Source organism: Malus domestica, chromosome 02 (genome assembly GCF_042453785.1).
Source record: "Malus domestica chromosome 02, GDT2T_hap1".
NCBI lineage: Eukaryota > Viridiplantae > Streptophyta > Magnoliopsida > Rosales > Rosaceae > Malus > Malus domestica.
Genome location: NC_091662.1, coordinates 29670080 through 29682315, shown reverse-complemented (window position 1 = coordinate 29682315; position 12236 = coordinate 29670080). Strand labels below are relative to the sequence as shown.

Genomic DNA, 12236 nt, shown 5'->3' with positions numbered 1-12236 from the left:
TATGCTCACCTTAGATCCAAATTAGGTACACAGGCTTGTCGTACAGACCATTATAGGTGGTTCCGACTAGTAGATGACCCACGATCGTTCGCATAGCCTTCACATGATCGTAGCACTAGAGCATATTTATTTTACACCTAGTCTTGTCATACAGACCACTTTAGGTGGTTCTGACTCGTGTGCAGAATTTAATATGATTGAGATTGATTATGAGTTATAGACTCAGTCGTGCAGGGCACGTTAGGCGGATTTCAATTGATATGATATCTAGCATTGATATATGTGAATTGGATTACTTATAGCATTTTATTGTGATACTTTGACATGGTATATTTCTATGGATTTTCATCTTGAGCATGATTTTTGAAATAGCATATATTATACTTTCTGGGAAATTATACGGCGAAGAGTTAGAACTTTTTTTAGAAATGAAATGATTTTGAAAAGCTTTGTTTTTGCCCACTCACACTTTCTGTTTTGCGCCCCTCTAGGTTTTAGGTAGCAGGCTTGGGTGGCTCTCAGGGATTTCGACGGTGGTTCTAACAGAACATTATAAATGTAGGATCACCTTTGGGTGTCGTTTAATTAGTGCTTGTCCTGCTTGACTGCACTTAGACTATTTATGCTATGGTTGTGTATTTCACACTTAATCTCGCACTAGCACCTTATCTTAGTCTGTACTGCTAGTAATTTGGTTTTTATTCACTCGTATTTCTTTATATTCTTATTGCTTCCGCACTGTGCACATGGTTACGTCACGTTCATGTGACGGCCAGTATGCCCTGATTTAGGTCGGGGTGTGTCAAGTAGCCTCGGGAAGCCTAGGTTGAGCAAATTGCACAAAGTTTCTTCTTCCTACACCAAGTTCCACAAACGACTCCATCGTTAGCAAAGCTCTTCCTTGTTTCTCTCTCGTTTTCCTGTATGAGCTTGGAAGGGAAATGTTCTTTATCTAATAATTAGGTGCGCTGCTCTAGTTAAAACGTGATCTCATTTTGGATTTGATCAGCCTAGCTTTAGGTTTTGGTTGTTTCTTAAGTGTCCTATTTGGTTTACAAAGGAAAAGGACAGCTAGGGCTTCGAGGTATTATGAGGCTTATAAGTGAATTTTAATGGCCCTCACATTAGCCCTTTTATTTTTTGAATTGCGAGACAATCGAATTGGGCCAAAAAATCAATCTCTGACGGACAACCCAAAACACGTCTGCTTGATGAGACTTTTCCCTTCCCGCCTGCTAACTAAGGACAATGTGATGATGCCTCTCCTAGTTTCCCATGCATAGTTCACTCTGCATAGTTCACTATCTTAAGGAAACTCTATTTATTCTTGTTGAGAGTTTTCTCTTTTTTTTTTTCCATGAGACAAGTCTTTACTTTCTCATTCTTTTCACTGCTACTTCAGTTTCTCCTATCTTTTATTTTCTCTTCCCTCTATGCTTCTTCTTCCCATTTTAGTAATTCGTTCTCTAATTTGTAAACTTCTCTAGACATGACTAAGTGATTCAAATGCACCATCACATCTGTCGCTCGAAGGATTCGTAGCCAACCCCCTTCTAACTCGTTGTTCATTGGTCAATAATTTGTCTAGCAATAAAAGTCAAATAAAAGAGAGCACTTTAGGAGGAAGATGCAACTCCTGGATAAAACTCCATTGCCACTTAGTGTTTATATTAGTACCTAAATCCAACACATAGGCAGACTTCTTAGTAAAGTTACCATCACTAGTTGGTCCCTACATACACTTGATAGACAAGCCACCAATATTATTCACAAGAATATTGACAATTTTATCCACAGTTACTTTAGAAAGGAAATGGACCAAATGTTCTATATTCCAATTCCCACTGTAGCAAAAATCAACAACGGACGATGCAAGCGTAGTTAATGAAAGTTGTTGAAGAAAAGTTTTTAGAAGAGGCTCACAATTTGACAAATAATTGGTCCAAGATTTAATGTTCTCACTGGATCTGATACATCAAACTAGGACAAGGATTGTCTGCCCTCCACTTTCGATGCCCTTCTCGTGCTCTCCTGTTTGTGTGATCACGATTAAGCCACGTCAATATTTTATATTACTATTTATTTTTATCTTATTATATCTATAAAAAAAATAATATAAAATGTTGACGTGGTTTAACCGTGACCATACAAAACAGCAGAGCACGAAGAGGGCACCGGAAGTGAAGGGCAGACAGTCCTTGTCCATCAAACTATACCCCTTCTCAACAACTGACCACTATCTATGTAGCCTTTCCAAGTACTAGAAGCCGCCTTCGATAAAGTCAAGTTTTTTCGATATTGAAATTTAAAAGATTTAATTCTATTAGAATTTACCATCAAAAATCAAAGTGCTATTTTCTTTATGTAATATTTGCTCACACACGTCATATCTTATAAACAATCAAGAAAAATGAAGAACAAACCATAAAAAAGAAAATTCTGGAATCTCTCAAAGGCATATGCCATATTTACGTACAAAAATAATTATCACAAACTTCAGAAACAAAAACCAAAAATAAATAAAATAATAAAATAAATATTAAAAAAATCACATTTTCCTCGTGAAAAGCCCAGCGGCCTCCCTTCCCTAAAATGCTTCGCATTCACACTCGCAAAAACCTCAGGAGACAATCTCGTCGTCATCACCTTTAGCCATGGCGGCAGCCACCAACCAAAATCATTTCTTCTGACAGGTATACGCTACTTCTCCAAATTTCCAGCTTGAATGGGTGTATAGCTTAAGCTCCATCACCTTGGCGGCTTATCCAATATCAACACCCCTTCTCCTGTTCTTCACAAGTCTCCGGTGATGCTCGGATTTCTCTGCGCGCGCCGCAAGACTTGGATCGTCACTTCCCTCTCAGCCTTCACTCACGGCTCGGCGGCAGCTCACAAAACCCGACTCCTCCTCCAAACCCACAGTCGCCCGATTCATCAACAAATCGCTAACTTCTCTTGCGGGTTTGAGAACCGACGATACCATTCGAGCCCGCTCGGCTCGGATTGCGGCGCCGGTGCGGCATCTATATGGCACGGCTTGCTTCCCTCTGCCGGCAATAGCAGATCTCGAAATCTCTGCAGGCCGGCCATCCACTACGAGCGAGAGGGTTCATGGAATGCCGCGTGGGATGCACGTCCCGCTCGTTGGCTTCACCGCCCCGATTCCGCTTGGCTACTTTTTGGCGTCCGCAGTTGCCTCGCCCCGACCAATTGGGCTGTGGACTCGGCTCCCGGTGAAACCAATGACGTTTACAATTCGAAGACGGACTGTGATTCGAAAAGCTCGTCTTCTCCTGAGAACATTATTGATAGCTCCGCCGCTGATTACAGAGTCACAGGTCATATTTTGTATTTAATCTTAACTAAGATGGGTTTGATCAAATTATTGTCATGATTTCAGTTAGTTTTAAGTTTTCTGTATCAAGTATTAATTTTTGTTTTTGAAATAACTGAAAAAAAAGGTTTTTTGGGTATTTGGATGTCCACCAAGATTAGTGTATTGAGAAATATTATGTGGTGAACTTTTTGGTTGTGAATTGTTTAATTGGTTCACTGAATGCCCTAATTTCTTAACTTTTCCTTTTGGTAGCTTTTGGGTGCTTTTGCTGATGCGTTGTTTAGTGAAATTTTGTGTATCTTTGTGGGTACATACACAAGTTTCTACTTTTTCTGCATTTGTTTGTGTGACGGAAACTTGTTCTATTTTTCCTCACAATACTTGGAACCTTTAAATTGATACTGTTTGAGAAAATAACAGGGGTTCTAGCTGATGGCCGATGCCTATTCAGGGCCATAGCCCACGTGGCTTGCTTGAGAAATGGGGAGGAAGCTCCTGATGAGAATCGTCAGAGAGATCTCGCTGATGAATTAAGATCTCAGGTAACTGCATTCATTTTTTAGGCATTGAATCTTTTGCCAAATTGTTTATGTCTCATGGTCTTATTAGAAGTGATTATGATTGGTGTAGGTTGTCGATGAGCTTTTAAAGAGGCGGAAGGAAACAGAGTGGTAAGCTTTTCTAAATTTTTTTTATTGTGGATTTTGCCAATCTTTTTTAGCTTGCACTGATTCATTTTGTTTTTGTGTTAGAGAAATAATCGGAGTATGTTGTATTCTATGTTATGTATGTTTAGGTTCATTGAAGGTGATTTTGATGCGTATGTGAAGAGACTTCAACAACCTTATGTTTGGGGTGGTGAACCTGAGTTGCTAATGGCTTCTCATGTGTTAAAGTGAGTTTTGTACTGTGTTTTATTTCACCTTTTAACCATGATATTCTTACAAAAGTATGGCTACATTGTTGGTGATTGTGTTGCGCTTCTCTGGCGATTGGTTTAGTTTTTAATTTGTATATGGTTGACTTTCTTTAATTTATATCATTGGTATGTTTTGGGTTTTTGTTTGGATCTCCTTATATGGATATGCATGGTCTCAATAAATAGTGCTGGACAAGCTTTACCATTATGGAAATTTTAGTTTGGAAACTTTTTCAGTAAAAAGATGAAAAAATGTTAAGTTAGAAACAAAACTATTATCAAACGGCCCCAAAGAGAAAATGGTGTTTTCATATTCTTTAGTCAGTCTTTATCCGTCTTCTTTTCCCAGATTCTACATTGGTGTATTTCTTGCACATGGGCTGCAACATGCATTTTCTTTTCTTGGTTTAGAGTTTAAGTTTGGTTGGTCTGGTTGCATACTATGTGGTGTCAATCCCTTTTTTCTTTCTTGATTCATTTCTAAGGCGGAAACTAACTATCAGGTACTCTTGGATATAGCTTCCTGCCTAATATTCATATCTGACACAACTTTTATTGCTCAGGACACCGATATCAGTCTTCATGGTAGATAGAAGCTCTTCTGGTTTGGTTAACATAGCAAAATATGGTGAAGAGTATCAGAAAGAAGAGGAGAAACCAATCAATGTGCTCTTTCACGGATATGGTCACTATGACATCTTGGAGTCTTTCTCAGAACAGAGTTTGCAGAAACTAAGCATGTAGAAGTTGGATATGGTTTATATAAAACACAATTTCCTTTTAGATTAAATAAATCACATTGTCGTAGAAAAGCTTGCATTGGGAGTGAGGGAAGAGTCTCACTGATGACGAACATGTCTCAAGTTTGGTAGTGCTACAATGACCTTGATTCAAGTAATAATAGGTTTAGAGCTAGGCTGAAGGAAAAAGGTAGGCTAGTCCGGCAACTGCTGGCTGATGACGAGGAGTCAACTAGCAATGCCAGCTTCTTAGGGATAATGATTTGAATAAATGTTTCTTCCAGGCCAGCTATTGGAATTCCTCTGCATTTACTAATCTGGCTGGTTCAGTTTTGTAGGTTTATGATTTCTGTTTTAAATTCATATACACATTGACTTTATACTTTAGTTTCCTGATGTTCTGGTTGGTTCACACATTCTACAAGTCGGAACAATGTTCTTTCGTTCAGACTGTTCAGGATATGGAATTTTTTTTTTCAATTTAACATCACAGGATCTTTGAGTTTGTAGTCGAATTGCATGGCCAGCTGGAGATACTTCTTTAAGTGCAACGGTTTTCTGGAGCTGTCCTCGGTGTTTTTATATGATGGCGCTTCATGCTGTACTTGTGCTGGGTTCCTATTTCACTTCATATACTTCCAACTTCATTGTAGCATATGCTGAATTCCTAAATTTCTTTTAATTTTGGAGTTTCATAGGCGATTAACCGGGCTACAAAACTTTAGATTTATACAGGAGTTGTTGAACATGATCATCGTCCATCGCCAGTGAAACATTTTCTCCTGGTTGTTTTAGATTTCTAATTTGTTACATCTTGTAGGAGGAAAAGTAGAAGTATTTTCTTTTCGGTTATGGGGAAAGGTAGAAGTCTAGGCAGACGGAAATGGGTCTGAGATGTGTTCCCTAGTACAAATATTGCAGGGTGAGAAATTGCTGTTCTGATTGTAACCAACTGGAAATGTATAATTTTTTGACCAAAAAAATATGGAGTTGTATATAAGCAGATTTAAAGATGCACCGAAAGTTCACTCATCTTTTCCCTCACTTTGTGGATTCTACAGTAATACCTTGGTAAATGAATGTTCGTTAAATTAATAATGAATGTTTGATAAATTAATAATAATTTTTTTTAGTCCCCACAGTATTCATTCATAGAGATTTTACTGTATTTCTTTGTCTGCTTCATGTTTTTATCTTATTTGTGAATCACTTTCAATATACATTAGCTTCAGTCATCTTTATTTAATTTATTTTACAGTATTGATCTATAAATCCCCACTAATATTAAAACAGATACATTAATCTATTTCAAGTCAAGATGTTTTTTATTACAAGTTATATTACTCTAAGTTAGATTAAAGGAAATGTTGAGAGTTTAAATTCGAGACGTAGTTATTAACAGAGTAAGTCTTCGTGTGAACCATGTTTAACATTTTCTTCTTCATGCGAACCATGTTCAACATTTTATTCTTGCCTCACATTTTCAATCAGTTTGGTATGCTTAAGTTGTTTGGAAAATAAGTCTGTAACATGCAATTGGGGACCAAGCTGATGTGACTTGAGAGCCGGAATGTTAGGTTTCATATTCTCATCCATCATCCATGTATTGTTCCGTTGTGTTCCGTTCAAGACTGGACAATTAAGAGAAAATTGTAATAATAGTCCCTCAACTTTAACTCAATTAGAGCAATGGTTCCTCAACAAAAATTCATGACTATTGGCCCCTTAACTCCTCAAAATGTGCAATTATGATCTTTTTCGTCAACTGTATCAGGACTTATATCAAAATGAGTCATATTTGAAGAATCATTTCTACAATTGGTTTAAAGTTGAGGGACTATTTCTACAATTTTAATTATTTATTTAGTTTCCCATATTTGCCTCTTGATTCAGCCTCATGTGTGTGACATGAGACTCATTTTGACGGAAGTTTTGACTGATTTAATGAAAAAAACCATAATTGCATGTTTTGAAGAGTTAAGAGACCAATGATTATGAATTTTTAGTTGATGGACCATTTTTACTATTTTCTCTACAATTAATAAAGCTATATTTTTGCTTACCATCATTAAGTGGTGATAATACTCACTACCCTAATTATTATTGGACGGGTTAAAATTTTGAGACTTGTGTCTATTCACTACACAAATCTCGAAACTTAAACTCATACAATGGTGATAAATAGGGTAGTGACCATCACCATCATTTGAGGTTAAGGGTGGTGAGCAAAAATATTCTATATTGAAGAAAATTATGTATTTATTTGGAATAAATATTACATATATCAAATAGCATATACTCTTACTAATCAGCTGCACTGTATTCTTACCAATTTACCAAAACTTAGGACCTCTTACTTATGGTGAAGAAAAATACAATTAGATTGTAGTACTAGCTGCTGTATAAAGATGGGAATTTAATTTTGATAAATGATACTGCCTTCATTATTCCCAAGCAAAATCCCATATAATTTGTTATTACAAATCAGTAGCCCTTCCAAGTACATAATTCTTGTGACAAAATCCATATGTTATTGCTGCTGCATGTTTACAATATGTAATGCTCTTCCAATACACTCATAAGGTACTCTCCTTGCGCTCTCATCCTTATCTTCCTACACTGTCCACAAAGAAATAACTTAATAAAAGAATGACCCGCCTATAAACAGCATCAAACCACCGTGTATCTTTGATCTCTCCGACGACAATGCCAGAAGGGACGTTGATTAACGAAGTCTTGAAACAATTCGGGCAATGCGTACGGCTATGGGTTGGGGACAAAGGTGCCAACGTAACCAACCCCCGCAATGAAAAATGCTATGGACTGGATGAACAGGTAGATGAAGTAGCCGTTCTTTCCAAATGAAAGATCGTAGCACCCGCAGAAGAAGAGGTAGAATCCAACAATGAGCTCAAGCATATGCAGTCTGTTATTGGTAACCATAAGAACAGAAAACGTAAACTTCATATCCTCGCTTTCAAAACAGATGTAGCATTTTACGTAAGGAATTACCCGATGATGTCTTCTATGAAAGGAATGATGGACATATGGATTAACAAGTGAAACGAAAGGCAAAGAATCATATACCTTTCTCCAATCCTTATTCGAGGTTTCCTCGAAGCTTTTGCACCTGATTTTGTTTTGAGAGCATCCCCAAGTTTCTCAGTGACGACCCATTCGTTTACTCTCCCTGCTTCAAACAGACCTATAAGTGTTGCCTTGGTCCGGTGCAGAGACATGACATTCTCGAAGAGGATCCAGAAAATTAATAGGTGGAGTGATCTGTAAATATGACCTTTGAAAGTATTAGTAATCAATAGTTAACTTTGAACGAAAACATCTATTGCATTATCTGTTAATGAAGAGATAGGTTTTAGTTTGTCATAGTTTGACACAACAAAGACCTTGGAGTTCCAACGGCATTGAGGAGAGTAATGGTGGACGGAATGTAAACAGCACCCCAAATGGGAACTTGAATTTCAGGAACAAAAACCGTTGCAGGTAAAATGATACAGTAGAAGACAAAGGTGACAACATGTGCTACAATTTTGCGCACAAAGAAAAAGCTGTAGATGACATGAAACTTCTTCATTGGGGACACCTTCTGCAAAATATTATAAAGTAGCTGTGAGTACGGATAAATAAAAAGATATAGTACTTCTGCCTTTGTGACTTGGTTTTAAATTTAGGCAGAAACAAAACAGAAATGTGTTTCCGCGAGCCCCGGGGGGGTGGGGGGCGGTGCTGTTTAATTTACCTTGTTTCTTACAATCTCCATCGCCATCTTTCGGAAGAGATTAGCAGGGCCACAAGACCATCGGTGCTGTTGATAACGGTAGGCTTTGAAAGTACTTGGCAATTCATTTTTCACCTGAAATGTACACAATTATTAATATTGGATCAAAAGTGAAATATCACTGAACAGGAAAAGACCAACGGAAAATTGTCTGCAAGTTAGTCTCTACTCAGAAGGTTAGTAAGTAAAGAAAGGATCATAATTAAGGATTTTCTGTGACCGGATTTCTACTAAAACGGTACAGTTTTTCATTTGCAAGGTAATTTTCGAAACCTCAATAGCAGGAGATGATTATCATGGAAATTGTCTTTCTTAAGGCATAATTAAATCCAACGTCTTGTAAACGTAAGATTTCTCGATATTAATTTTGACAAGACTGTTATCGTTTGGCAAATTTGATTACCTTAAGGTCAGAAAGATATATGAATTTCCACCCTCTTAGACTAGCTCGGACAGCTAAATCCATATCCTCCACAGTTGTGCGGTCCTTCCATCCTCCGGCCTCATTGAGCGCTGCAATTCTCCACACACCAGCCGTGCCTGCATCACACATTCTCAGTGTCATGTCGTCAATTGGGGAAACTGAATACCTTTTTATATTTCCGTTGGCAATTTTTAAGAAGTGCTTTACCATTGAAACCAAAGAAGGCATGAGTTGCAGACCCCACTTCTTGCTCCACCGTGAAATGGTAATCTAATGACATCTCTTGCATTCTTGTCATCAAGCACTCATCAGAATTTACTGCAACACCACCAAGAAATCATCATCACACCTTTACCCTTGTGTGTTCTTACAATTCTATTTTCCTCCATTATATTAGATAGTAAAGAGCTATCCTCTTCGTCAAAAGGTAAATAGATATTTTATGACAGAATCTAAACAAACTCAATCACACATCCACAGAATTTTTTAAAATCCCTGAAATTCTGAAGTGCTCAACTAATCGTGGATTGAGTTTCGTATGCTTCAAAGTAGAAAAACCTTTATGATGTTATGCTAACATATTTGTACTAATACTTCTCTTCTTATTCGAACATGGATCCAGAGAGTGTAGCACACTATTATAGTCAACTTGGTTACGCCACGGTCTTATCATATTTTTAAGCTCTATCTAGGTTTATATATTTAAGGAACCCAAAGTAATTAATACGTTTAAGAAGCAATCAACTCACATTCTACATAAAGTATGGCTCGCACTAATTAAACAAGTTTAAGTAAGTAGAATAGGAATAATAACAATAATAATAATAAAGAAATAATGATAATTACCGAATTTCCAACGGGTTTGGACAAGAGCAACATCAGAGTTGTGGATAAGAAATGGAATGGTGCGCCAGAGAAAATCAGGGTCAGGTTGGAAGTCAGCATCAAAGATGGCGACAAAGTCACACTGTTTGACATAACTGTGCTTCATTCCTTCTTTCAGAGCCCCTGCTTTGTAACCATTTCTGTTGTCCCTGATCTCGTACTTTATGTTTATTCCTTTACCTGCCCATCTTTTCACTTCTAGTTCCACCAAATCCTGTTGTTTTTAGGTCAAAACCCATCACACATTGAAATGTTCGTCGCTTTAATTGGGCAAGTTTTGGTTTTTTGTTTTAGGTTTTGATGGGGAAATTGCTGCATTGGACTTTCCCAGAAGGGAAATACTTGCAGAAGGAGGTATTAATTAGTGGCATGGCTGAGTTTCTCTCTCATGTTTTGACCCAGATGATTTTTTATTTTTAGTCAACATCCAAATTATTAATTTTCTGGGGGAAAGTTGATTGAAGAAATTTTTATATTTAAATTAATCAAAAGAGTAAAACACCTTGAGCAAAATGCACATAAAAACTTATATAATGTGCACAAGTTAAGGTATCTGTGACATTGGCACTTTAAAAAAATTATTTCGTCTTTTTCTTATAAAGTATGGATGAGATATCACATTGTAAGTAGATAAGGGTGATTTTTCTTTGTGATGTCTGTATTAGCTATCGAGTTTAAATATAAAAATTCTCTTAAACAACCTTATATATTATATATTATGTTATCATACTATCAATCTTAGATATTGATTAAATGAACTTTCGTCTTGATGCCAATCTATATTTACACTCTACCAACCACAATATATCAGTCTATCAACTTTGAAAATGTAAAGAAAAGCTCAACATCAATTTTAATAAATCAGTAAAAAGAAAGAACCTTGATGGCTGGATCTGTTGAATCATCAAGAACTTGGATGATGACCCTATCCGATGGCCAGGAAAGCCCACATGCAGCTCCAATTGATAGCTGATAAACCTGCATCAAGCACCACAATGTTACACTCAAAATTCCGATTGATAGCTGACGAACTTTCTTCATTGGGAAATAAATTGGTATCAAACTCACTATCCACAAGATTCGAACCTAAAAGCTTTCACTTACAAATAAAGAAAAATACCACTGGACAATAACTCCAAAACCAAATCTAAGCTACAGATAAAAAAAAAACAAACAAATAAATAAAAGAGTACCTCTTTTTCATTGTACATAGGAATTTGCAATAGAACCATAGGATAAGCCGAGTTGCCAAGCTCAACATCATCCTTAACAGCTTCCCATTTCCACTTCTTCTCAGGCTTTCTCCTAAACAGCTTAATCAATGTTATGACAATGCCCATGTATACCTTCTCCACAAAAAGCATCACAGACATCCCCAAGCACAAAACCACCAACAGCTTTAGCAACGGCACAAATAGCGGCGCCTTTGCTTGCTGCAAAACCAACCCCATTTGCCCTCCTTGCAATGCCTCCATTGTCAAGAGAAAGCAATGAAAACTGAGTTGGCTGGGACAATATGTGTTTATTTTGGGTTTGGGACTAGAAGTGCTTATAAGATCCCTGCTGGCTTTGCGAAAAGAACAAGTGTCTTGTTTTGGTCTAGCTTTTGGTTGTATTGGTGGGTACTGATTTTTTCTTGTGAGTTACTTCAACCAAATGCTCGAGAGCTGGATGGAATTTTCAGGGGGTTGGGTTTTATGATCACAAAGGAAAAATTGGAGACTTAACTCAAAAATCACCACAAAAAAAAACAAATAAGTTACAAAAGCAACGCAGAGAGATCTGGATTTTCTTGCTTCTGACGAGAGAGAAAGAGAGACTCTTAAAATTGTAATTTTAAGGCCACTCTTTCTCTTCACCAGTGGTTGAATCCAGAGAAGGGTTAGCTTCTGAGCCTGATGAAGTGTATGTATATATAGATAAAAATAGGAGACAGGTCAAAATGATGAGGGCAGTGGACCGGAAACAATGTGCATGTTATACTGCGGCAGCGTTTATAGTACAATTTACAATTTGTTAGAAGAAAAATAGAGTTGTTATTAACATAAATTTGTCACTGCAGTCTCTATAAAATTCCTTTTGGCTCTACTATATTTTCTTCATAGCTTTAAATTTTCATTAACTGTAATTTGCTA

The 12236-nt window shown here is 37.1% G+C and overlaps 2 protein-coding genes across 2 annotated transcripts; one reads left to right on the top strand and one right to left on the bottom strand.

The window, feature by feature from the left end:
* The first annotated feature begins 2518 nt into the window (after nt 1-2518).
* Nucleotides 2519-5383, top strand: LOC103408366 (uncharacterized). The gene is made up of 5 exons (XM_008347221.4): nt 2519-3338; nt 3758-3879; nt 3968-4008; nt 4134-4232; nt 4820-5383. The coding sequence occupies exons 1-5, from the start codon at nt 2810-2812 to the stop codon at nt 4998-5000; spliced, it is 972 nt and encodes a 323-aa protein (XP_008345443.2). The 5' UTR covers nt 2519-2809; the 3' UTR covers nt 5001-5383.
* A 2028-nt stretch (nt 5384-7411) lies between these two features.
* LOC103426905 (glucomannan 4-beta-mannosyltransferase 9-like) lies at nt 7412-11988 on the bottom strand. The gene is made up of 9 exons (XM_029094098.2): nt 11295-11988; nt 10981-11079; nt 10063-10315; nt 9424-9534; nt 9196-9332; nt 8754-8867; nt 8401-8600; nt 8084-8278; nt 7412-7922 (listed from the first exon to the last, which is right to left on the bottom strand). Exons 1-9 carry the CDS (start codon nt 11574-11576, stop codon nt 7760-7762), a joined length of 1554 nt encoding a protein of 517 aa, XP_028949931.1. The 5' UTR covers nt 11577-11988; the 3' UTR covers nt 7412-7759.
* Between the last annotated feature and the right edge of the window lie 248 nt (nt 11989-12236).